We start from the raw sequence: 26641 nt of genomic DNA, 5'->3' as shown, positions 1-26641 counted from the left end.
TTCCATCTATTTTTCTATCTTTTGTGTCTTTCCTCTTTTGCTCTGAAACACAATTTTGCTAGTACAGGAGTAGTAAATAAAATTTATTAATTCTTTATATGTATTTTAGCAGTTTTCCTGTAATTAAACAAAAACATTTACAAAACTTTTTATTACGTAAAAAACATGTGGCTTATTTATCCACAAATGTTTAGCCTAGGTGTTGAGGAAATATTATTAGCAAGTAATGTGTTGTTTTTAGCCTGTGCTTTTACCCTTCTTGTAAGGCTTACACTAGAAATATGTAGCTATTTTAAAACTATATTTTATTTAGAACAACTGCGAAGACCTAATTTTTCTTTTGAAAGTCCAGGGTTTATCATTGCAGAAAGTAGACATAGAATGGAGAAAAATTTATAAGTGAGAAGCTGAGGTGATTTTATAAAGGATAATGGCAGTGATCAGCTGTCTGGATTTTTAAAAATCTAAGTTTTTTTTAATGTATAGATGTGTAATTATAATTGGGCTAAGGTATAGGATAGATTTGGTTTGAAATACAGTAATATCATTGGTATGATGGACATTGACATTCAAATTTAAGTTATCATTGTGTTTCTTGCCTAATAATATACAGAGAATAATTAGTGAACAAATTTATTTTTCTTATAAAATGTGTTTTAAAAGAAACCATATATGATAGGTATTCTCTGTTGGACTGTAATTATATTGAATGGCTATATTCTTATAATATCTGTGAAGCAATTTGAATACATAGTTTACTTTTTTAAACTGACATTTCAGGTATTAACCTACTGAAAAATTGAACCTTAGATTAATAGGAACTGAACTGTTTTGATTCAGGATACAGTTATTTTCCAGGCTACACCTTTAGAAGCTGTAACTAGTGAAAAAATGATAGCATGGGTTGCCAGTTTCTTTTAGGTTCAGAGACTCTAGAGAGCCAAATGGATCATATAACTGGCAGGTAATAGGAACACCCACATCGTCAGACAGGAGAACACAAGCTACCATGTGGGACTTGGAGGTCAGAGTTTTAATAGTTTTAACTAAGTCAGAATGGTAAAATTTGAAGGATGGAGAGATTGGAACGTAAGTGGGATAGATTAGAAATGTAACTCTCAGGGCAACTTATTGTATTTGTACATTGAGATTCGTATAACTCAAAGCTCTTTTTCTCAACTGCCATTGAATTCCATCATTAACTCTATTCATATTGGCAAAGTTAAATAGGGATTTGTGCCATTCAAATATGAGGTCTGCTAGTAATCTGTTGTTCTTGATATTAGAATAATTAAGAGGTGGGAGAAGTGGAAAAGAAAGAACACCCTCTCTAGAACTAAGACTTATAATAAATTTAAAACAAGAAAGTGAGTTCCTTTTGGAATGGGTATACAACTATTGAAGCCTACATTTTGCCAGATTTGAGTAGAAGGATTGTGTAACACATTAGGTACACTGAAAATACTGGTTTGTACAATCTGAGATCCTAGTGGGTATGATTGTATCCAAATGTGTAAGTGACTTAGCATCCAAGGGTTTGTGTACCAGGTGATAACTGTAGAAACCAGTAAACATAGTGTTAAGTTGCATAATGTTCTCTACTTGTCTTCTTTGAGTTTATACATAAGATTTGAGCTCTGCCTTATAGACCCCTGTGCTCTCCAAACTGTCTACTAGATTAGAATGAATAGGGGACAAGGAATTCATTTCTCCTGAATGTTAATTAAGTACATTGAAATTGTAGTGGTTTAGTTGATGTTTTCTTATTTATGAATAGGATTTAGAACAGTGTAGGAATAGAGAAAAAGGAAACTACCATTTATTGAACGCTTCCTTATGTGTGTATTGTCTTATAGTCACCCGAGTTAACTAGCTATCTAGATGAATTCATTATCTGCATTTGTATCTGAATCCTGAAAAGGACCCAGACCTTTAATAGTTGTGAGAAGAAATACATCTTTCCTTCTGGAATCTGGACTCTTGGGTTGGGAATGGTGGCATAATTTCATGCTTCCAACAGACATCCTTTTGACCTTTCTTTTTTTTAAGAACTCCTTTGTGAAGGCTCCTTGCTTTATGGAGAACTAGAGCACAAGTGGAGTGGCTCAAAAGTGATGCTGCTAACAATGTAAAATAAATAAAAGACAATTTTTGGTTGCTTTAGGACTTTGTAGGACACTTTAACAGACATTTAATACTTAGTAATTTGTATTGAATGCTCTGGGAAGCCTTGCTTTCAAGTACATGTTATAGTAAGGAGGTATGACATGTATATATAAAATATTTAATAACAGCCTTTCAGGCTAAGACAGTATTTTAAAGTTTGGGGTGAAAAGCACAGTAAGCTACAATGTTAGAGGAAAACTCCAAAACAGGCAGGAATTGAGTTTGACAGATACTTACTGAGTCCTATTATACATATTATACTGCAAATGGGTATAGAAGAGACCACTCTTTCACACCATCACTGTACAGTGTACTGTACAGCTGTGGTGTTACTGCATTTACTTTTGCATGTCTTTGTTGCCTTCCTGTCCTTTGTACTTTGTACATGACAGGCACTCAGTAAATATTTGTTGAATGCATGATGAGCGATACATGGTTTCCACATATAATCTTAAAAGTATAGGTACATAGATGGTTTCACTATAGAATGGAATAAGAAGTTAGGAGTTTTCTGGATATTTCAAAGGCAGGAGTAATCATCTGTCTTTGACAATGATCAAGAAAGGATTTACACATGAGGTCATGTTTGAAATTGACTTTGAGGAGACTCTAATTGTTTTAGCAGTGGGAACAATATCCGTAGCAGGGGATAGATTTTGGAATGGTCCACTTTGTGAAGGCAAGGGAAACCTAGTAGGCTGTTAAATTGATTTCAACCAAGAAGTACAATCTTCACTTTTCTGTGAGATTCATCTCAAGATCTTTGCTACTTTCCAAATTCAAGAGCATGGCTATAGTGTAAAAAGTTTTGCCACATAAAACATTTATTTTCTGTTGAAAACTGTCATTCCACTACATGATACCATTTTATCTTCACCATAGGAACACTTGTTGACTTTCTTTCCAGAGGTTTGTTTTACCAAAATAAAACCACAGAAACAGAGCTAATATTTATTGGTTATTTAATGTGTATCAAATGCAAATTTAAGTGCTATAGGTTAATTTATTAAATTTTCATAGTTCCTTGACAGGTTAAGGAACCAGCCCAAAGTTATATAGATAATAAGCAGTAGAGCTAGAATTGCATTACTTTTAAAGTAACTCTATGAATATGAGTTGAGAATAGCAAATTCTTTGAAACCTGTAAGCTATATACTGCTTCCTGACTGTCAAGATCCTAGAAGGCCATTTGTACATAGTAGAAATTACTAGTGTTAAATCCACAGATGCCAACAGCCTACTGAACCTTCTACTGAAGATAGTGTGATAGGATTTTTTCGTTAATCATGTATTATTGAATAACTACTCTGAGTATGATATTATTCTAAGAACTCACCAGGAATATGGCAAATAACAAAGTTCCTGTTTTCATAGTGCTTACGTTTTAATGGAGACAGATGATAAACATGCAGGCAACTAATTGTGTTACTCTGGTAGTAAATACCATAACAACTAAGTCAGGTTTATGGGGTAAGTGGATAGAAGTAATTTGTTGCATTCAAATACATCTCTGAGAAGGTACTATTTGAATGGAAACCTGAAAGTTGGGGATGGGTAGTCCTTGGAACAATTTAGATGAGAACTTTTCAGATATAGGCAACAGCAAACATGATAATTCTAAGAATATAAAAATGTCCAGGCATGGTGGTGCACACCTGTAATCCCAGCAACTCAGGAGTCTGAGATAGGAGGATTACAAATTCAAAGCCAGCCTCATCAATTTAGCAAGGCCCTAATCAACTTAGCAATATCCTATCTCAAAGTAAAAAATATAAAGGAAAAGTACTGGGAATGTGGCTCAGTGATTAAGACCTCTTGGGTTCAGTCCCTGGTACCAAAACAAAAAGGAATGTAAGACTGAATTTAATGTGTAAAGGAAGAGTGAGAGGGCCAGTGTAATGAATTAAGAGAGAAAAATCAATGAATTAACAGGTTTCAGATCATAGAAAGTCTTATAAATGTTTGGTAAAGAATTTGGATTTTTCTAAGTTTAATGGCAAAGATTTTAATATGCAGTTTCATTCTTAATATCTCTTTTCTGTACAGAAAGTGTGCTTGATGGGGAAGAAACAGGCTGCTACTGTACTACAGTAATCTGGGCAAGAAGGGGTAACTTGGACTAGGGATAGAGGTGTTGAGAATTGGTCAAACTTGAGATATTTTGAGGATCAAGCATAATTTCTGTAGTTTGAGACCTGAATTACTTTGTAAGTGTGTTTAAATTTATAAGGGAAATTTAGATTGAGAGGAAGTGCAGAATATACTTGTAAGATTGCTGTTTCACGGGTAAAGATTCTGTAGAACAGTAAACCCTTTTTTATTATTTAATTAAACAACAATCTCCTGTAGGAACCCTCTTCTGATCTGACCCACTCTATCCCTGAATCTGAGTTAGCAGTCCCTCCTACATGTACTCAAACCCACTAAACAAAATAAACACCTGAGTAATAGCACTTATATATTTATTTTTAAATAGGCCTTTGTATCTCTGCAGAACAAGAGAAGGGAAAGTAATCTTTGTGGGAAAATGATAATGAATGGTAAAGGTATAGGGACAGTATTGAAGAGGAGAATTAGGCAAAGGAGAAAGATTATAAATCAAATCTGTAGTATGTAAATAGCAGAACGTTAAGATTAAAGAAAAAAATATTTTGGTTCTGAGAGAATTTTAACTGTGATTGGACTTAATTGTATGGAATAATTGTTTTCAACCATGGCCGCACTTAGAAACACTTGAGGAGTTTTTAAAAATCTTACTGCCCATGAATTATCCAGACTCCAACCAAATCATAATTTTGTAGAGATGGGACCTAGACATGGAAATTCCTGGGTAGTGGAAAAATTAGCAAGTGCTATAAAAAGTGGAAAGTGATATTGATTGTAAAAGGGCATTGAAATACAAGTCAAAAAACTGAGCATTCTTTTTATACCTTATTGCTTGGGCAAGTAACTTAATGCCTGGTTTGAGTTCATCATCTGTAATTTGGTTGTTTGTACTCTGAAGTCTATTTTATTACTGAATCCATTGAATTTAATGAAGGAAATTACAAAATTGAAATACTTTCATGGAGAAGATTAATCAGCTAAGTGCAGGAGAGGTTGGAGTTAAGAAGACATTGAGAGAAAGCACCATTTTGGGGTTGGTGGCCTTTTTTAATGTGAGTGTAACACTGAGTTTCTATAGGAAGCTTGATACTTTGAGAATGGAAAAGGGGACACTTTACCCTTTCTTTTTTCAGGATTCCGTCCCCCTCCCCCCAAAAAGATTCAGGAGCGTTCATTTAAGTAAAAATCTTGAGGGATTTGGTTGCTATGATTGAATTGTTTTTATTGTAACTTGTATTATTAATATTGTTTATCTCTAGCAAAAGATTGAATTCAGGATGGCACGTCTTGCCATAAGTATAAAAAGATACACTATTAATCAGTTGTTACAACAAAAATAATTCATTAGATCATATTCTTTAGGGTTTCTGAAAAATGACCAATAAGAAATTTAATTAATTCTTTGCTTAGCACCTGGCCAAATAAGAGGTAGGAATCTACTTGGATATGTTCCCATAGTCCTTTAAGAGAAAAAGATCAATGTAGTATTATAACCATTTAAATGATTTTTTGTTTTTTCTTTTATTCCTTATCATAAATAAAAAATGGAGAGGATAAATACCTTTCCTGTAGGTTGTTAAAAAGAAGGACAAGAGGACTGAGGATGTTGCTCAGTGGTTAAGTACCCCTGGGTTCAATCCCTGGTACCAAAAAAAAAAAAAAAAAGAAGGAGGAGGAGGAAAAGAAATGAAGTAGTAGTATGTAGTATGTTTGGTTATGAAGTGCTCCATAAATTTTTATTTTGCTGTCCTCCCACTTACTCATGTATGATCATGGGTGTGTGTGTGTGTGTGTTTTCTGTTGTAGTTGTGGTTTTTTTTTTTTTTTTGGCGGTATCAATGTTTCTTTTTTTATTTATTTTTTTTTTAGTTTTCGGCAGACACAACATCTTTGTATGTAGTGCTGAGGATCCAACCCGGGTCGCACCCATGCCAGGCGAGCGCCCTACCGCTTGAGCCACATCCCCAGCCCTGTTGTAGTTGTTTTAACCTACAGTCCAATCTCTTTAATTCTTTTTTTAATCTTTTGTTAGCTCTGTATTCTTGGGCTAATATTTTGGAAGTGATTTTGTGTTAATTATTCTAGTAAAAGATGAAATTTTCCCCTACTTTCAGCCTATCCACTGCTGATAGTTTGACTCGGGTAACTCAAATTTAATGACTTAGTATATTTTATTGCCTAAATATAAATCATTGTATGTTCATTATTCGGTGCTATTAATACTTTATTGTACAACACAATTTTAAGTTAAGTTTAAAATAACCCCATTACTAAATATTCAGGAATTAATGATCCAGTTTGTAATGATCTTTTTATATCTAGTTCAATAAAACTAAACTAAGACCTTTGAAATTTATCTATTAACTTTTTATGAAGAACATGAATTTTGAGGTCTGAAATGAAACAATAATATTTATTTTCTTTATTTCATAGTCTTCCTTCCCTCTTAGCACTATGAATTAATTCAAGCATGCCAATTCTTAATTAAATTGTGTATTTTCCTTTTTCAGAAGTATCTTTGCTAATATTGATAATCTCTAAAATATTTCTGAAATTATAAATTTTTATTATACAGCATTGAATGTGTGTAAACAGAGTTAAAGAGGATGAATCTCCATGAGTCATTTGTAGGGTTTCTTGTATGTAAAAAAGGGTCCAAACATTTACTAGATTTTTGGAAAGTGTTTTAATGATGAGTGGGTAGAAAAGAGTGAAAAGGGAAAGGAAAACTTGAAAAAATGGGCAGGTATTAAAATGAGAAAGCAAATGAAGGGAAGATATCAAGAGATGGAAATTTGGAACAAGTTTTGAGGTAGAATAAGTAGATCAGTGTTAAATTAGAGTTGTCTTCAGCACTCAGTAGTGTTGCCATTTAAAGAACACTGGGTGTTAAGAGATCTAATTTCTTGTCCTGGTTCTTTGTGTCACCTTGGAGAGGTCAGTTAACTTATCTGAGCCTCAGATTCCGAATCTGTAATATGTCAACATTGTACTAGGGTCATTTCTGGATGTAAAATGGTGTATTTTTTTAGAGAACATTAACTATGGGAAACATCCTCCTATAGGAAATTTGCAGCTATGGCTGACTACAGGACAGCCTGTTTGGGGAATAGGGATTTCAGGTCCCTTAGGTAGGAGCCTTTTCTTTCTATTTCACTGCTATATCACCTGAAGCTAATGCAGTAGGCACTCAGAAATGAATGTTTGAATGAGTGATGGGAAAATGTGATTTTGGTTATCTGTTATGGGAGCACCTAGGGGGCCTGGAGGAAAACTGATATGCTTGAGGAGAGAGGGAAATGACCAATTTCTTTTGAAGAGAAGATCTTAAGTTAGCTGATTTTTTAATCTCTTGTACTTCCTTATTTTATCCCATATTCAGAGAAAGTGGCTATAGCTAATGGGATCCTCATGTTCACAAAATTTAAGAGTAAACAAAATAAATGCAGTGACCAAGTCAGTTCCCTTTATGTGACTGGGAAAGTGACACATTGTCATGCCAATAAATTTTATAAAGATGTTTGAAAGAAAATATTCATGGTATATACAGAACTGTATTTATTTGGAGGTCATAGTTTTTAAAATCTTCAGGTCTTTGAAAGTTTTAGATCCAAATTAGACCAGTAAGGTGTGTGTGTGGGTGGGTGGGGGATGTCTAGCACTAACATCACCTACTTACTAATTAGCTCTTCCTCTGTCTTATTACTTTCACTTAACTTCCAACTTACAATACATTTAGTTGATCAATGTGCCATTCCTCAGCAGACTAGAAACAGAAAACATTAAAAATATGGGTAAGGATGATGAAGGAAAGGAAACATTTTCAGGCAGAATGACAACACAAATGACAGCTGTACATCTTTACTTTGAGGAATAAAAGGGTAAAAAATAAACATATACATATAACATTAGCTATCCATGATAATTACTCTGTATCATTAAGAAAATAACTTACAATTTCATGTTATCTGAATAAAAGTCAATAAATGTCAATACATTTTTAAAACAAATTTGTCCAAATTGGTTAATTTTTTTAAAAAATATATTTTATATCTCAATGGTAAAACCCTTACTAATCTTAAAAATAACACATATGGAACATAACCATCCCTACATCTGACCCGAGGAGGACTAGATGAACAAAATCATTATACTTTGAAATCTTTTTAAATGTCTTAAATTTTTTGTTGCTATGTCTTTATCAGGTTTTTTTTTTAAACAGTTGGCATTTTATGTTGGGTTTGTAACAGTTGTAATACTGAGAGATTTATAATAGTAAAGAAATTTCTCAAATACATTTTAAAAGGATCATATAAAAATTAAACCTACTTCTGCAAAGGGGGGGTGGATGTCTTTCTGTGTACATCAGTTGTGAATTTAAACAGAAACACACAAGATTGCAAAATTTCTTAAAGGTATATTTGTCTGTACAAATTTTGCAAATTTGCCTTTAATAAATTTGAAAACTATTCATTCATAATATTGTAGCATTCTGTTGCTTCTAGGCTTTTTGGCTAAGATCAAGCATAGTATAATATTGTAACATAATCATTGACAGACATAGTTTATTGTAAGATAGAAATATGAAAATGATATTCATTCAAAATGAGATTTCAGACTAGAATTTTTTGTTAAAATCACAGTCCATTTGGAGTAAATTGAATATATCCATTTAAAATTTGCATATTACATTAGGTCATTTTAAAATGTTTTAAATTGCCAGCTCCAGAAGATGGATAACAATTTCATTCCTGATGGCAATGAATTTCCTTCTTCTGAATTTTTTTATTAGGTGCACTAGGCCTTCCAATGAGGGGAATGAGCAACAATACCCCTCAGTTAAATCGCAGCTTATCACAAGGCACTCAGTTACCGAGCCACGTCACGCCAACAACAGGGGTACCAACAATGTCACTTCACACGCCTCCATCTCCAAGCAGGTATTTATTGGTGGACCAGAATATTTCTCAAAAAAAAAAAAAAATGTATCTTTGTAGAGCAAGCAAGCTTTTAATTTTTTAACAAGGTGATGATTGAATTTCTGGTTCAGTGCCTTTCACCAAGAAAACAAAAATACCTAGGCGCATTTTATTTCATTGCCGATTGATTAGTGCAAGATGTTTTTATTTTATAGCTAGCATACTAGTTGTCCAGTGGGTGAATATCAAGGGTTAATCTCTTCCTGGGGAGCTTTTTCAAAAGCCATATCTCTCTTCCTCAAAGATGTACAATTTAAAATGACTCCCCAGATAATTCTGATCCTTGCTCTCTCACCACGCATTTATTACTTCAGTGTGAGTAAAAGAAAAGGAGGATGTAGATTATGCAGATTATGCATATTAGTATGAAGAGGATAGAATGACAGGAATTTGGAGTAAAATTATTCTAAATATATGTGAAATACATTTAATTTTTATCCTAGTCACACCAGTAGTTCTCTCATTTTAGATGTCACCTATTTAGTTCCACTATAATTTGCCCGTTTTTAAATTGGTTTGTTTACTTTAATTTTTCTTTTTAAAAAACTAGAATGACTAAAATAAAGAATTTAATAAAATGTAGGAATACAGTTTGAAAGTATATTTGAGATTCTAGGATTATACCAATTGATTATTTATAGATAATTTTAATGAGTGATTGTAGAGAGCTTATTTAGTATAATGGACTTCTTTTTCAGGGGTATTTTGCCTATGAATCCTAGGAATATGATGAACCACTCCCAGGTTGGTCAGGGCATTGGAATTCCTAGCAGGACAAATAGCATGAGCAGTTCAGGGTTAGGTAGCCCCAACAGAAGCTCGCCAAGCATAATATGTATGCCAAAGCAGCAGCCTTCTCGACAGCCTTTTACTGTGAACAGGTAAGATGTTTATTGATACTGTGTATAATTGTCTTTTTGGGTATCTTCAGATTTTCCTTTTCATATTCAATGCTTTGTTCTTGAGTCTTGGCTTCTGTCTCATAAGTGTGTTTCATCATATATTTATGAGCAAAGATTCTGTTACATATCACAATTGTAAAACTAAAGATACATTCTTTTGAATTAAGTTTGATTTTAGAAAGCTCATTAAATCTTTTTGTTGTTGTTGTTGTTGCTGCTAGAAAAGGATTGTTCTTGGGTTGCCACCAGGCAAATTTTTATTGATATGTCCTACCTTTATTAATTGAGGTTGGTCACCTGTGTGGTAAGAGTTCCAGATTGGTGAATAGGACTAGAGACATGTTTGACTATTACTGCTTTGCTTTGGTTAAATATATTCTCAGTGAAATTCGTTTTGTACTTTGGAGGCTTATTGACCAAAGACTTGTAAGGTTATGTGAAGAGTATTTAAAAATAGTATTGTGTTTAGGGATTCGAAACAAAAACATAAAGTTGTTGTGTTTTTTCACTCCTTTTTGCATTGTCCATTTGCATATACTGTGCAAATGAGAACTATTTTGTTAGTATTTTCAAGCTGTTTGGGTAATTTATATGAGTTATATCTAAAATATAAGACTTGAAAAACATCATTTAAGCTTGATTGCACACACACTTTTTTTTTAAATGGGGGATTGTGGGAGTGCTGTAGGACCTTGAGCTAAGTATTATCATTATGCCCATTAATTTGCTTTCTTCTTTCTAGTACTTGTAGTATCTGGATTAAAATAGGTTATTAGTACATTTCCTGTTTGTTCTTCATCCCATAAGCTCCAGTTCTTTTATGTAGATTCATAGTATTTCTTTTATAATTTTATTGCTCTTTAATTTTTTAAAAAATTATGTGTCAAGGGTCATCAAAATTCTCATCTGATAGCTTCCTTACCATATAATATTTCTTAGGCTTTATCACATCTTTCTGCATTCTTGTAATATTGTTCATTGAATGTATGAATTTTTGCCTTTCCATATATTTTCATTTTGTTTTTTTAAAAAAATACTGTTATAAGTTGTCAACGTAAAGTGAATCTCTAAGTCCCTGCTTATTTTTATTATTGATAAGTTGTATTTATTATAAAATGTTCTCATCTTTGAACACTTACTCCATGTTTGAGGGTACCTATATCATCAGCAGTTCTAACATGTTAAACAAATATTTTCATTGATTTACCTGCTCTTCTTTAGAGTGCTGTTTCTCTAGCTGCATATTTTATCAATAGTTGTTTGGCCGTAGTTTTACAGATTTAGGAGGGAAAAAACTCAGCTTAAAACAAGTTAAGCCTGCTCAACATTGATATACTAACTGTCTTTTGTCAGATCATTATTTGATGTCAAAGGTATATAATTTCATTATAGAATCTGCATTAATAATTCTTGTTGACATTCTTAATTTGCCTTGCCCTGAGTTCAGCTTTGTTCTTTTTTTTTTTCTTTCTTTCTTTTTTTTTTTTTTTTTTTGCTTTTTTTGTTTGCTTTTTTTTTTTTTTTGCTTTTTCTTGTCATGCTTAGGCTTGTGCATAACAAGTAGGTGGATAGAGGCATTTGTAATTATTTACAAAATACCAGTCATACATTAATTTGGAATTGGTACTATGGAGAGATATTCTTTCCATTAAATAGATGAAAAGTAAACTATTAGATAAAAATGATGTGTTTTAGAACACTCAATTCAGTTTTTAAAAAGCATCATTTAATTCAGGTCAAGTAAACATTTGTTGAGTGCCTGTTATATCTTAATAAACACTAAAGGGCAGAGGATGCAAGGATGAATATGACATGGACTCTATCCATGAGTTTATATTTTGGTTGGGAGGATATATTATGATAAGTATTAATAAGTTTCACCAGTAAAGGAAGTAAAGTAAAACAAGTTTTCAGGAAGAATAGTCTTAAACCTACCTGCATATTTTTGAGATTAGGAATGCTTTTAGTGTCCAGTAAATTGGCTCACGAGGGACATAAAATGGTACCCTTTAGCCTCTGTTTTCTTGAAGTTTCATTCATAAATTGTTCGTTTTTTTTAATTAATCTGTTTAAGATGTTTTAGTTCTCTCTTGTTCATGAAAAGACTTTTAGAGAAGCTTTTAAATAAAAATAAAGATTAAACTCAAAAAGATAAAATCAGTATTGATTTTGAAGCATATTGTTGTTTGTATGAGGAGACCAAAAGTATACACTTTTGTTTTTCTTCATCTCAAAGTTAGTATTCTTACTGTATATCTAAAATTATTTTCTATGTACCCAGTATGTCTGGATTTGGAATGAACAGGAATCAGGCATTTGGAATGAATAACTCCTTATCAAGTAACATTTTTAATGGAACAGGTAAGCTTATTCTGGAGCTAGTACCCTATTAAAAATACAGTAGATTTCTGAAATATAAAGCAATTCAACATACTGGTCTTTAAATATTGTAGAATTTCTTATTGTGTTAAGTGGTAGAATTTAATTTAGTGAGAAATTATTAGGAATAGGCTTTAATAAATGGTAGAGAGATATAGTTAAAGACTTTTTTTTTACTTGGCATGGTAATACCATAGTGATTTGTATTATAACATCAGGATTATTTCCTTGACACAGTGGAAGAGCCTAAACATTAATTTAGTCTATATTTATGCCTCAGAATTCTTTTTACTTCACAAAACTTTTTCTGTCCTCAGCCCTGTCACTAGGAAAACAATAATCTAGACTAGTTTGGGTGGTATGATATTCTGATCATAGAGATACAGAAAACCTTTCCGATTATATGGAGCGCTTACCATTCTTTTCTTAATACTAATTTTGGTGTTTAACCCTTTTGAATTTTTCGCCCAGTTGTATGTACATAATTCAAAAATTTAGTTGCATGAAGAACCAATTCTCATTTTGAAAAAAAGTTCCTGTAGTCTGTTGGTTTATTTCTTTTATCAACTGCTTCAGCCAGAAGCAAATAGGGAGCAGCGTTGCTATTTTGCTTTAGGTTTTACTCTCTTCACCCTTGCCTCCAGACCCTTTCCTGAGAAAGGAAATAAAGGATGTTGTTATGATTATTGGAGCAAAATTGGGCTGGATTTCTGGGAGAGAAATACTTGTAAAGGAGGAAATAGGTGAAAGAACAATTAGTGAAATGGTGTATATATTGGAAGCATGAGAGAAAATTTAATAAGGAAATGTCATTGGTGGCTATGGGCTTTTAATTTTAAAAATTTTAATGTATGCTCAGCAGCATAGGTTGACCATGATTAAATCATTTGAAAAAAAATTCCAAATTCAGCATTTGTATGTGGTGGTTTTGTGTTCAAGGTGTTAAAATACTACAAAGTACTATATCTCATTGTTTCTAAAATGTACATATTTTTATATTATAATTATCTGTGAAATCAGGCTGCATGCCACAGTTCAGTCAGGTTTTTCCACAAATGGAACATAAAGTAACAGTGTATCTGACAGTGTCATCTTAGATTCTGAATTATGGTTCTGTACACTGCTATAAAATTTTAGAATTCTTTTTAAAATTCTCTTTTAACTGAGTGTTTTTAATGTGGGAAAATTATTTTCAAGTTTTTCCCTAAAAATACAAATTTGGGAGTTTATTAACTTTTTAGGTTAAAATATATTCTCAAATAATGGCAATTTTGAATTGCATCTTGTAAGTCCTAAAGTCATATTAAAAGTTAACATATATCCAAAGTTTGTAATTATTGTGTAATCAGATAATTTAAGGTATTATTTTATAAGTGGAAACAATATGTAATTTTAAAATTTCTTTTGTCTTGTTCACATAATAGTATATTTAGTTGAAAATTTATAAACTAATTTTTAAACGATGGGGGTATGAATCATTTATCTTTACCCTTGTAGTTTTAAATTATCACCTGTGTTAATGGAGTATTTTTTTTTCTTTAAACAAAATAATCGAAGGTAATAGTTGAGATTCCTTTAATTACAAAATTCAGAGAAAAATGAGAATGAATTTGATAATAGCAAAAATTTGAAAATAGTTATAAAGCAAAAAAATGAAATAAAAATTAAAGCGGTAGCATAGGGTGAATTGGAGGTGTAGAAAATTAGGTTCTTCAAAAATTAAAATAAAGGTTGTAAGAATACTAAAAGTTGAAAAAAATCAAGAGATGATTACTGTAGGCAAAGTAGAAAAGTTGGGTTAAATTTTAATTTTAAAGGAAGCAGACTGGTTTAAATGAGTAAAAATAAATTTCATATATTTAGTATATATTTATTGAGCGCCTACTGTGTAATAGGTAATACAAACTTCTGAGGTCGATCTGTTTCCTAGTTACTCCCCAGACATGGGAATCCTACTTATACCTCTGTCCCCAGAATAAACAGACACACACACACACACACACACACACACACACACACACGCATATTTGTATATGAAACCAGTAGGTTACAGGGAAGAAGTCCTCAGGTGTTCTTCACTGTCCCCCAGTCTCTTTCTAGCCATTTGGAGGTAATTTTATTGTCACATATGTGTGTAACTGAAGCTCCCAAGCATTCCACATAAAACCTCCACCAAATACAATGAAGATATCATTTACAACAATCTCCCTCTTGTTAGCTAATAAGCTGTAAATTTAGGTTGCCATCTTCCAGCGGGGGGAATAATATACAGTCTCACTCCATATTCTCTTAGGTTTCCAGGATTTGGGGTTTTAATACACTGGTTGCATATTGTTTTCCTCAGTTGTTCATGAAATCATTCCACAAGTATCTTTTGAGCACCTCCATATAACCTAATACATTATTTAGGAACAAGGCACTATTGTCTCAATTTATATTGTGATTGGGTTTTACAATCTTGGTTTAAATGTTTGTGGAACCAATAAATATTATTCTTTCTTATTATTTAGATGGAAGTGAAAATGTGACAGGATTGGACCTTTCAGATTTTCCAGCATTAGCAGACCGAAACAGAAGGGAAGGAAGTGGTAACCCAACTCCATTAATAAACCCCTTGGCTGGAAGAGCTCCATATGGTAATTAAGCTTTTTTATGATGGCCAATGCAAACTTTCTTTTGCATGTACACATATGTACGTATGCATGTGTGTGTGTTGGAAAACACAAATATTTGTGTTTTCCAATCAGGTTAGTATAATTTCGTCAGAATTCACACAGAAGAATTTCTGTGTCTTTCAGAATATGTAAACTGTAAAACTGTACAGAAACCCAAAAGGAAGTCCTTATTGTTATTCAAAAGTTATTTTCTGCTGATATCTCTGCATTCACCTAAGTGGCTATGTGGTCTGCCTTTTAAAACTTGCCTTAATTGATCCCACATTTTTTCAAAAGCATATATTCCTAGTTATTAAAAATGAATGTCTATACATTGAAGATGTTTCTTTAAACCAAGGTTTCTTGACATTCACACTACTGACATTGGACTCAATAATGCTTTGTAGACAGGGGATTTGGATGTGCTATCCTGTTTGTATAGAATGTTTAGCAGCATTCCTGCCTTAAGCCCACAAGCTGCCAGCACAATCATTGTTGTTTCCAGACATTGGCAAATGTCCCCTGGGAGAAAAAATAACCCCTACTGAGAACCACTGTTCAGGGAATATATAATAGTTTATGTAGACTCTTGATCATCATTAATACCCTTCATCATCCTTTTTCACTGTGCTAATAGATAAAGGATTTGGCTAATAAAAGTTAAATAAAAATAAAGGGAGGGAAGGATGCAACAACAGTATAGCAGTTTTGACGTGAAAATTCTGTGATGGCGGTATACCCATATTCTGCCACATAGTTGGTTCCTTTTGGGAAGACTCCTAATAGAGACAAAGAGCAAAACAATGCATTTAGAAAAGGGATCAGTTCATCAGTTATTCTAAAGTAGAACTAATAATATTTTTCCCATTATCAACCAAGAACAATTTCTGTGTCTTTCAGAATATGTAAAAAAGGCAAAGTTTTATTGTTCATATTCTAAAGTTTCTAAATTAATCTTCCAAAAATTGATCTGTCCGGGAAGTTGAGTACCTAGCTGCTTAGTTCTCAGTTGAGACTCTAATGTTTTTAACCTTTCCTCATAGGTCCATTTTTTCATCCCTTTAATCATTCCCGTTGCTCTTCTTGGACCATCTCTAGTTTCTCCATATCGTTCTTGAATTGTGGAGCCCCAAACTGCATATTGTTCTCCAATAAGGGCCCGACTAATGCCAAGTATAGTGGGAGGATTATTTCCCAGATCTTGCATGTTTTACATCTATAACATGGAATCCAAGAAAATCTGAAATAATATGGAGTTGTTTTATAATTGATTGCAATTTGCTCACTCTGTAAGTTACTTTCAAGCAGAATACTTCCATGTTCTTTTAAAATTTATGTTGTTCATTTTTTATTTGAAAGTTAACTAGTATTTATAATATTTAGCCAAATATTTAAAGCACGTTTTTAAACAAAAAATTTTAATAATCCTTACCAATATCATATCAAATCATATTTTTAAGAACCTATGTATGGCATTAGATTAGAATTACAGGATTACCCACTAATTTCCCTTGCATTACTTTGTGTGTTGAATTCTTAATCAGTACACCAAAATTTAGTTCTTCATTGCTGTCCTGATTACTAGTTTTTTGAAGTATGCTTTCATAACATTAAAAAAATCTTGTGGTATATTATGATGAGGAAAGTTAACTTTTTATAGCATGTAGCAAAATATCAATTGCAATTCTCTGGATTATTTTTATTACATAGTTGGAATGGTAACAAAACCAGCAAATGAGCAATCCCAGGACTTCTCAATACACAATGAAGATTTTCCAGCATTACCTGGTTCCAGCTATAAAGATCCAACATCAAGTAATGATGACAGTAAATCTGTAAGTAACTGAGAATTGTATATGTGAGTGATATAGTTTTCTTCCCTTCAGATTTATATTAACAGTTACTTACTAAATACTTTTACGAAACTGTTTATCTTGAATATCTGTAATAACCTAACTTCTGAAGAATGCAGTAAGCTTTATAACTTAGAAGATAGCCTATTTTTTTCCTATTTCATATAGGTATGCAAATTTCTGTTGAACTTCTCAGAGTTAATTTAGACTTTTATTGTAGTCCCTGTCAGCTGGATCCCATGAAGTTTGATAATATAGCCTTCTAAGGAGCTGTGTTTTTCTTGAGTAAGTTTTCTCCTTGAAGAATCTTTATACACATTTTTATACCTGTGTTGATTCAGCCAACTCAGCTTCTTTCTGCCTTAACAAATGTATTTATTTGTTCCACATTTCACTGAAAATAGCCTTTTGTATGTGTGACGGGAGTTTGTATATTATTAAAATCAATAATAAAAAAGATGATTGGGTAAGAATTCTAATAAGTTTAACTTTTTTAAAGTCCGTGTTTCTAGCTAGTCTTAGAGGTTGCTTTGGTGATATTTTAGGTAATGTACTATTTAGTTCTTCTAAGTGAAAATATCGAAGAGTGTAACTAATAGTGTATCTCAAAGCAGAAGCCCGAGAGGGGTTTTTCTCATTGATTTAAGATCCAACATAGTTAAGAATATTTTCCCTGGATTTCTTGTCCATTAAATCTTTAAATGTGGATGATATGGGATTTGTTCATATACCATGGGACAATTATGGAAACAGAATTTTCATGTAGAACTTGAAAAGCAGGTAAAAATGTACTACCAATTTAAATATGGTAAAGAATGAATAGTAAGGGATTAATATACTGACGTGAATGTATGTACTTAAAGCATTTTAATGTCACATTTAATTTTTTTCATGCTAGAATTTGAATACATCTGGCAAGCCAACTTCAAGTACAGATGGACCCAAATTCCCTGGAGATAAAAGTTCAACAACACAAAATAATAATCAGCAGAAAAAAGGGATCCAGGTGTTACCTGATGGTGGGACTCTATAAATATGTCAAAGATATTATAAAATGCATTTTCTTTACTTTTTCCTCACAAATAAAAATGACTTTTCTTATCCAGGTCGGGTTACTAACATTCCTCAAGGAATGGTGACGGACCAATTTGGAATGATTGGCCTGTTAACATTTATCAGGGCAGCAGAGACAGACCCAGGAATGGTACATCTTGCTTTAGGAAGTGACTTAACAACATTAGGCCTCAATCTGAACTCTCCTGAGTAAGTTTGTTTCTTTCTTTTTTCACATTTGTGTATAATATTTCTACTATTTAATCTTAAACTTGTAGCTTTTTATCGTATCACCAATTATATCTTTTGCTGACATTCATTGTTACTGTTACCTGCTTACTTTTTGGGTTATTCGTGTCATATTAGTACCTGATTCATCGTCATCTGTATTATTATTCCTCTTATAATTGGGTCCACTATTATAGATGTATATGTGATCCTTTAAAAAAATCCTGAAATCTTGGTTCCTTGAACGTCTTTTTTCCAAAAACTTTGTTTTCTCATACTTCAGCCACACCTTACGTTATCCTTTTGATCTGTCATTGCTAATAATTACAGTCTTTACATCATTTTAAGTGATGCTGTTATGCTTTGACCATTACTTCTGTTTTCTATCTGTCTCCCTCTAGTATTATAACTCTTATAATCATTTGGGACCTTTTTTTTTTTTTAATGTATTTTTTTGGTTGTTGATGGACCTTTATTTTGTTTATTTGTTTATATGTGATGTTGAGAATCAAACCCAGTGTGTCACACTTGCCAGGCAAGCACTCTACCACTAAGCAACAACCCCAGCCTACTCCTTTGGGACCTTTAATCCATTGATTCTTATACATTTTCACCGTTCCTTGGTATACCTGTCCGTCTTTCCCTTTTGTGAACTCATTTCCTTCTCATTGATTAAATGCTGTGGTCAGTCATAATTGTTCATTTACATACACCCTTGACTTCTTTGCCCCTCTTTCACTTTCTAACACTTGCATGTAACTACAGCCTGGTCGTTTTTCTGCCTGTTCTATTCCTGAGTGTGCTGCTGAACTCAGAGTAAAGTCATACAGCTTTACTGCCTTTCATTATGGCCAAACCTCAAAAGCAGATCCTTAATTTTGCCAGATCTACTTATACCTGAGATGCCTAGTCTATTCTTTTTTCTTTTCTAAACAACTATGTTACATTTCTGCAAACCCCTAATACCTTCTCTCCCTGTCCTTACTCTCAGATGATGACCTTGCTTTTTATGTGTATTTTTCTAAGAAGGAGAGTGGATCAATCAAAAAAGAACATGGGGCCAGGCGCAGTGGCCCATGCCTGTAATCCGTGGCTCAGGAGGCGGAGGCAGGAGTTTTGTGAGTTCAAAGCCAGCCTCAGCAAAAGCAAGGCACTAAGTAACTCAGTGAGATTCTATCTCTCAATAAAATACAAAGTAGGACTGGGGATGTGGCTCAGTAGTTGAGTGCCCCTGAGTTCAATCCCTGGTACCAAAAAAAAAAAAAAGAGAACATGGGCACTTTCTACTGCCATCTGCAACTACTTTATTCTTATCTTTTACTGTTTTACTTTCTACTCTAACACTCTCTTGAAAATTCAAGGATATGACAGTTTTCACACTTAATTATTTCCATTAGCATTCAAATATACTACTACTACTCCCGTTTTAAAAAAGAAATCTTGTCTTGGTCCAGCCTCCTTCTTTGTTGAGTTTATGTCCTATTTCTTTATTCTCTTCAAAGCAAAACTGTTCAGAATAATCGCCTGTTTCTCCAATTTGTCCATCAGGATTTTGTCCCCACCATTTCACTAAAACTGTACTTATGAAGGTCACCAAATAGCCTCCAATATTAGTAAATTCAGTGGTTTCTTCTAGAATTTCTTTCTCCTTGAATTGGAAGACACAATTCTTATCTGATTTCACTGGTTGGTTCTTTTTATTTATTTATTTATTTTTTTTGCTGATACCTCCTTCTCTTTTGACCTTTTTGTGTTCTTCTTTTATCTATTTACTCTCTTAGAGACCAGTTTCATGGTTTTAAATACCATATATATTGAGGAACCCTCTCTAGCTTCTCTCCTGGACTTGAGATTTCCAGATTCAATTAAATATTATTGAGATGATCTTGCTCAGATTTAGTGCATCTGTAGCCTTCCTAATCTTGGTTTATACTTCCAGAAGCTTAATATCATCTTTAACTTCCCTTTTTCTTTTGTACCCTATATCTAGTCTTTTTCCAAAATATATACATAATTTGTGATCAGATTATGTATATATTTAAACTGCTACTAGTCTGATTTGAATCAACATCCATCCTCTATTGTCTGGCTGTTCTGTTAACCAATTATCAGGTATTCCCAATTCTTTAGTTTCTAAATATTGTAGCAGCCAGGACAATCCTTTTTAAATAAGTTATTCCTTTACTCAGTACCCATTAAGGATTTGTGGTTTCATTATAATTAACCCCTCCCCCCCCCAATTTTTATAGCCCTACAACATCTTGCCTAGTCATTTCGTCTCCCCAAACCCTACCTCAAAAGCTTTTTCGTTTGTTCACTGTGTTCCATCTTCACTGGCATTCTTGCTATACCTAAGATTTCAATCATGTTCCTGCCTTAGTTGATCTAAGAAGAGTCTAACTAGAACAGTTTCTACCTGGTAGTTAATATGATTATCTCCTTCAGTCTTTGTCCAGATCTGACCTTCTCAGTGGTACCTAAACTGACCACCCTATTTAATTATGCAATCATTTCTCTTCCCCTAACATGGGTTATTTATGTATTATCCTAAATTTTTTTACATCTCTAATCTTTCACACTTAATCAGAAAGTAAATTTTATATAGTCAGTAACCTTTGTTTTGTTTACTTATATATCCCAAGCACCTAAAGCAGTGCCAGACATATAATAGGTACTCAGTAAATATTTGGTGAATTTGAAATTTGCTACTATTGTGGGAGGTTCATATAAATGGGAAAGTAATTTAACTTGAAGGCATAATATTGATGAATTTAAAGCATTCTTAGTTGAAGTCACTTAAAAATAGGAAATTTGAATCATACTTTTTTAAAATATTGTGATAACTTGTTTATATTATTATAGGAATACTGAAAGAAGCAATCCCACTGTATTTTTCATATGTATAGATATATGTTTCAGTTTTCTGCTGTGTAAGTCATAGTAAACCCAAGAAATTAGAAGTAAAGATGGTCATTTTATATTTGAGGTCTGTTTTTCCTAGTTTTTGTGAAATTAGATTAGAAATTTGTTTTTCTACTTTGGATTTCAAAGTGGTTTTTTTTTCACCCCTTATTCAGAAATCTCTACCCCAAATTTGCATCACCCTGGGCATCTTCACCTTGTCGACCTCAAGACATAGGTAGGAGAAGCTGTTTATGTTGAGAACTTTTTGAAAGATATTTATAACTGAGAATCAGTTAATAAGGCTTTTTTCATTCTATTATCCAGACTTCCATGTTCCATCTGAGTACTTAACGAACATTCACATTAGGGATAAGGTGAGTGTAGTTTATTATTCTACTCAGTCAGCATGAATTTTATCTATTTTTCAGGTGCCGATTTTCAGTTTAGACAGCATAATATTTTTAAAATAATTAACAGTGGTCTTGGGGATATGCTTTTGTATCTTCATTCAACTTATATGACAGTTTTATTTCTATTTTTGTTTATGATCTTAATATTTTGATAAAGTCCTAGATTGTAGTTTAAAAGTAAAACAATGTTAGGACTGGTAAAATATTTCTCACAGTTATTAAAAGGATGTAACCATAACCACATTAAATGGGAATAAACTTGTGGAAAATTTGATAAATTTTCTTCTGATATTTTTATTTTATGCCTTACCCATGAGAAAGAGTTTTTCTTAAAAATAGTACATAGGTGCAGTTTTTTAATGGAACAACTGTACATCTTTTAAAATTATTTATGACCTTGGCTTTTTTTTTCTTTTACTTTGTTTTAATTACCTACAGTTCTAATTATAAAGTAATTATTAACAGATTACAGTTTTTATCTGTTTCTTTCACTGTAAGAAAGAAAATGGTAGAGTTCATTTCCATTAGAAAAAAATTCAAATGAAAAAAATGAAATCTAAATTTTTGAAATTGTGAAAAGATGACTTAATGGAAGTGTGTGTGTGTGTGTGTGTGTGTGTGAGAGAGAGAGAGAGAGAGAGAAAGAGAGAGAGAGTGTGTGTGTGTGTGTCTGTATTTCAATGACAGCATTCTGATTATGTACCACACAGTTGTATGGTCAAATGGATATTGATGTTGTGGACAGGCAGATAAAGAGAGAAATATATCCCAAAATGTCTTTTAAGTGTCTGAATACGTGGAAAACAAGAATTATGATAACAGGGAGTGCTGGTATTTTTCATTTGTGGATTTTGTGATATTCTGTCATCTCTACTATAGAACTCTTTTGCTCCAGTTTACATATTGGTTGCAGAACATTTCCTTAGACCAGTTTGAGAAATGCTGAAAATCGGTTGCATTTGGTAACCGCCACCTGAACAGGGGTCACATGAATGGGGAGAAAAATAACATTCAAGAATGTGTGACAGCCAAGTAAACACTTAGGTGTAAAACATCAGATAAACAGACACATTTTTTGTTATTGTTGTTTTGGGGTGCCTTTAAGGTTTATTTTAATTTGAAAATTTGAGACTGTTGAACTCACTTATAGTTTGGTGACTGGTTATTTTCTACCTTGTGAAGAGAAATATAGTCATTCTTCAGTCACTTAAATCATAATTCTGTATTCCCATCTGAAAACAGAACCAAGTGATTTGTGAATCACTGTCAGGTATAGATTCAGTCTACACTTACTATAAGCCTTCTGTATACATGATTCTTTCATAAACCCTCACTCATTTAATTTCATTTACTTTTTAGTAACTTTCGTAGGTGTCTTTTTCCACATTTTGCAACTGAAGCTCATAGATGTTAAATAACTTGAATGTGGTCATAGAATTAGGACTTGTATTTAAGTTCTAGATCTTTGAGCACAATATTCTTGTGTTATTGCCACATTGGATATTAATAAATCCATGTAGTGAGATGATAATATTTGGTTTCACTTGGAAATTTTTATTTAGCTTTTTCCCATTGATATTATCAAATAGAAGTAACAGACATAATTGTTGTCATTTGAGTAAACCAGTTACCTGCTATGAAATGATAAGTTTCTGTGTATCTTAAGATCTTTGTTCTTTTTCTTTTTTTTTAACGTCAGTGATAGCAATTATATGTTAAGATTTTAGATTTATTTAACATTTCAGAATAATTTTTCTTTTCTAGCTGGCTGCAATAAAACTTGGTCGATATGGAGAAGACCTTCTCTTCTATCTCTATTACATGAATGGAGGAGACGTATTACAACTTTTAGCTGCAGTAGAGCTGTATGTTGAAAGTTTTTTAATCACTTTTTTATTATAGTGAATCTTGACTATTCCGAAAACTTTTTAAAATGATAATGCCATAGTTGAGTAAAAATCTTTATCAATAAGTTTATTTTTACATTTAATAAAATACCTTTAGATTGAAATTATATAATTACCGTGGCTTCATAATCGTATACATAAAAAGAATTTCACAATTAAATAATGCCAAATTTATAAGAAAACAATCAACTTGACTCAGATTTGGTGAATCATTTTGTTAAATGTATGAATTATAAGGTATGCCTGTGGTTCTTTTTAGTCCTTATGGAACCACATATATTAATTAGAAACCAAATTTCATCAACCAATAAACATTTGTTGATTATTATATAGGCAAGGCACTGTGCCTATTTGTTGTGCGTTTTGAAGTGCTATAAAATAAGGTCCATATTATCCTAGTATTATCATAAGGACCACATTATTATAGTTTTTCTAATTATGTTTTTATAAATGGCCTTGAATCCAATACTTCAAAATGTATTTAAAATGACTGTGTTGATAATGAATTGTATAAGTTTTTATTTCAATTGAGAGAAATTTCCCATTTTCCCTCATTTTTATAAAATAGGAATTATCATTTGTTCCTTTAATTTGTTCATAAGTAAATTGACTCATCCATCTATAATTAGCCATTGTTGTCTTTATGTCTAAAAACTACCTCATTGTGTTGGAAGGAAAGTGTTTATTTACATGAAGTCTTTAATGTCCCTTTTGGGGGACATTAACTAATTCTGAATATTCCACAATTTTTAAGTTGTATAAATCCTCACTAGTTTTTGCATGAACTCTAATAAGATTTTGAGAATTTAGGATTGATAATATTTGAGTTAAAAAAATAAAGTAATACAATCATTAAATTTTTCAAAATGGACATTGTTTTCAACATAGTTATGAAATTACATCAATTTAAAAGTTTAATTCAATAATAAACATCTCAATTTCTGTTGAGTGTTCAGAAGAGCAAGTCAGGAATGAAGTTTCTAGAACATGTTGAATCTTTATTTGGTCTGCCCAAGTTTTTATTACTCATTGGACTTTTGACATCTCATTTGTTTGCATAAAAAATTAACTTTCGTTAAATAAAGGTATGGGATTTAGTAATAAATTTGCTTTCTGGATAAATTTAAAAATTATTTTTCTATATTCTATTAGTGTTGTATTTAGTAACAGTAAAGACTCAGAAGCCTTGTAAGAAGAATCCATATTTATGTATATTTTTGTGTGTAATTTTTTCTGAGAAAGGTTTTTCAAAATATAGGAAATGTTTGATGTGAGCCACAGGAAATAATTACCCTTTTCTTTTAAAATTTGAAGTTTTAATCGTGATTGGAGATACCACAAAGAAGAACGAGTATGGATTACCAGAGCACCAGGCATGGAACCAACAATGAAAACCAATACATACGAGAGGGGAACATATTACTTCTTTGACTGTCTTAACTGGAGGAAAGTAGCTAAGGTATATTTTTTTCAACGTGCAACTGTGTAAATCTAGACTTTAAAAAAGAAGTGTGCTTTTTATTCTGTTTATGTGTACCAATATGTCCATTCCAATAATGTGCCAGATCTACCCACATCATTTTTTTCTCTACGTGCTTGACTTGATTTTACCTCTAGGACAATGTAAGAAGAGTTAATTTCACTATAATAGGTAAACTTGGGAAGAGATTTGTAAATTTGCACAAGACTTTATAACATTTGAAATTTTTTTTTGTCTAATGAATTGTAAAATAAAGATACCCTTTTACAGGACAAGTCATGTATTTTCATGTTATTGTTACTGTAAGCAAGGATGAGATTTCCCTAAAAGGAGTACATAAAAGGCTTTTTATACTTGCACTCATTATGGGAAAGATACATGAATGTTTATTTGCAAATCATTTAAAGGAAGAAAATTGCAAGGATTAACCATTACTACTTCGGTGACAACTATGCTAAATATGAGGGGGAAATGGGCTGTGCGGAAAAGTTGATTGTTTTATTTTGGTTTTGCAACTTTTGCCTCACGAAAATGCCCTTATAACTGTCCCATGTGCAAAATTTCCATCAGTGTAAACATATATTTCACATGTGTCCACTACCTTGTGTGTACTTAAGTCTACTCAGTTAAGAATATAGCCTGTATTATCCAATTTCACCAGTTATTTTCCTGAATTGGTTTTCTATTAATGATTCTTAGGATTGTAAACTCAGTAGTTAAATTTACTTAAAACCAATAAAATTTAAACAAACAATGCTCACAATCAGTTCTTTGGATAATGTTTTAGCTATTAGTTTTGAGTTGGTTTGTGGTTTTGAATCAGCTTTAGTAAACTGATAACTTACATTTTAAGAAAACAGTTTAAAATGCTTAACAGATATCTATATAACAAAAAAGTTTGATATCTCAAGATTTCATGTAGAACTTGGATCAAAAAAAGAAGTAACCCCAACACAAAACACCAAAATAAAAAACATACAGCAGGCTAAACCTTATTTTTATTGTTCTTTTCAGATTTCTTTACTTCTCAAATCAAGTCCATATACTAAATGAGTTAAATATTAAAGTTAATATGAATATCTTGGTTTCCAAAAGAATGTATGATTTAACATTTTGGATGGAAATAATTGTGCAAATTAAAAAATAATACATGGGACATTATGTGTTTTACCTATTTAAGAAGTATGTTATCTCAGAAAGCCATAGCCTACATGTCATGTATTTTGTTTGTTTTTGAGGGGGTGGGTACCAGGGATTGAACCCCAGGGTGCTTAACCACTGAGCCACATCACCAGCCCATATTATTTTTTACTTTTGAGACAGGGTCTCACTAGGTTGCTTATAGCCTCACTGAGTTGCTGAGGCTGATTTTTGAACCTGCAATCCTTCTGCCTCAATCTCCTGAGTCGCTGGGATTGTAGGCATGCACTACCACGCCTGGCCATGTCATGTATTTTAATTTAACTTTTATTCATGCTTTATCCTTGTGCAAGTTTCCTTTCTATGCTTCTTTTGTAAAATGTAGATGTTGCTTTCCTCTAGGCTGTCATGAAGGTTAAATGCAATTTAACACACAGACATGCATACATATATATCATGAGTATAGTCATCGTATTTGAT

General features: G+C 32.4%; 1 protein-coding gene across 6 annotated transcripts in view; it reads left to right on the top strand.

Annotated features, from left to right (window-relative positions):
- Cnot2 (CCR4-NOT transcription complex subunit 2) overlaps positions 1–26641 on the top strand; it is a 65836-nt gene that overhangs the window by 34362 nt on the left and 4833 nt on the right. For 4 of the 6 annotated variants that reach the window (XM_015483012.2, XM_015483016.2, XM_048805143.1 and 1 more), the window contains 11 exons: positions 9065–9212; positions 9950–10132; positions 12435–12514; positions 15043–15168; positions 16897–17021; positions 17938–18058; positions 18146–18302; positions 21398–21459; positions 21549–21598; positions 23399–23499; positions 24856–25000. In XM_015483012.2, coding sequence (XP_015338498.1) covers positions 9065–9212; positions 9950–10132; positions 12435–12514; positions 15043–15168; positions 16897–17021; positions 17938–18058; positions 18146–18302; positions 21398–21459; positions 21549–21598; positions 23399–23499; positions 24856–25000 — 1298 coding nt within the window. The remainder of the gene's footprint in view (positions 1–9064; positions 9213–9949; positions 10133–12434; positions 12515–15042; positions 15169–16896; positions 17022–17937; positions 18059–18145; positions 18303–21397; positions 21460–21548; positions 21599–23398; positions 23500–24855; positions 25001–26641) is intronic. The other 2 variants (XM_015483017.2, XM_048805154.1) reach the window with 2 other exon arrangements.

The sequence above is a fragment of the Marmota marmota genome, unplaced genomic scaffold (genome assembly GCF_001458135.2).
Source record: "Marmota marmota marmota unplaced genomic scaffold, marMar, whole genome shotgun sequence".
NCBI lineage: Eukaryota > Metazoa > Chordata > Mammalia > Rodentia > Sciuridae > Marmota > Marmota marmota.
Note: the sequence above shows the minus strand (reverse complement) of the source record. Positions and strands in the feature narration are given on the sequence as shown.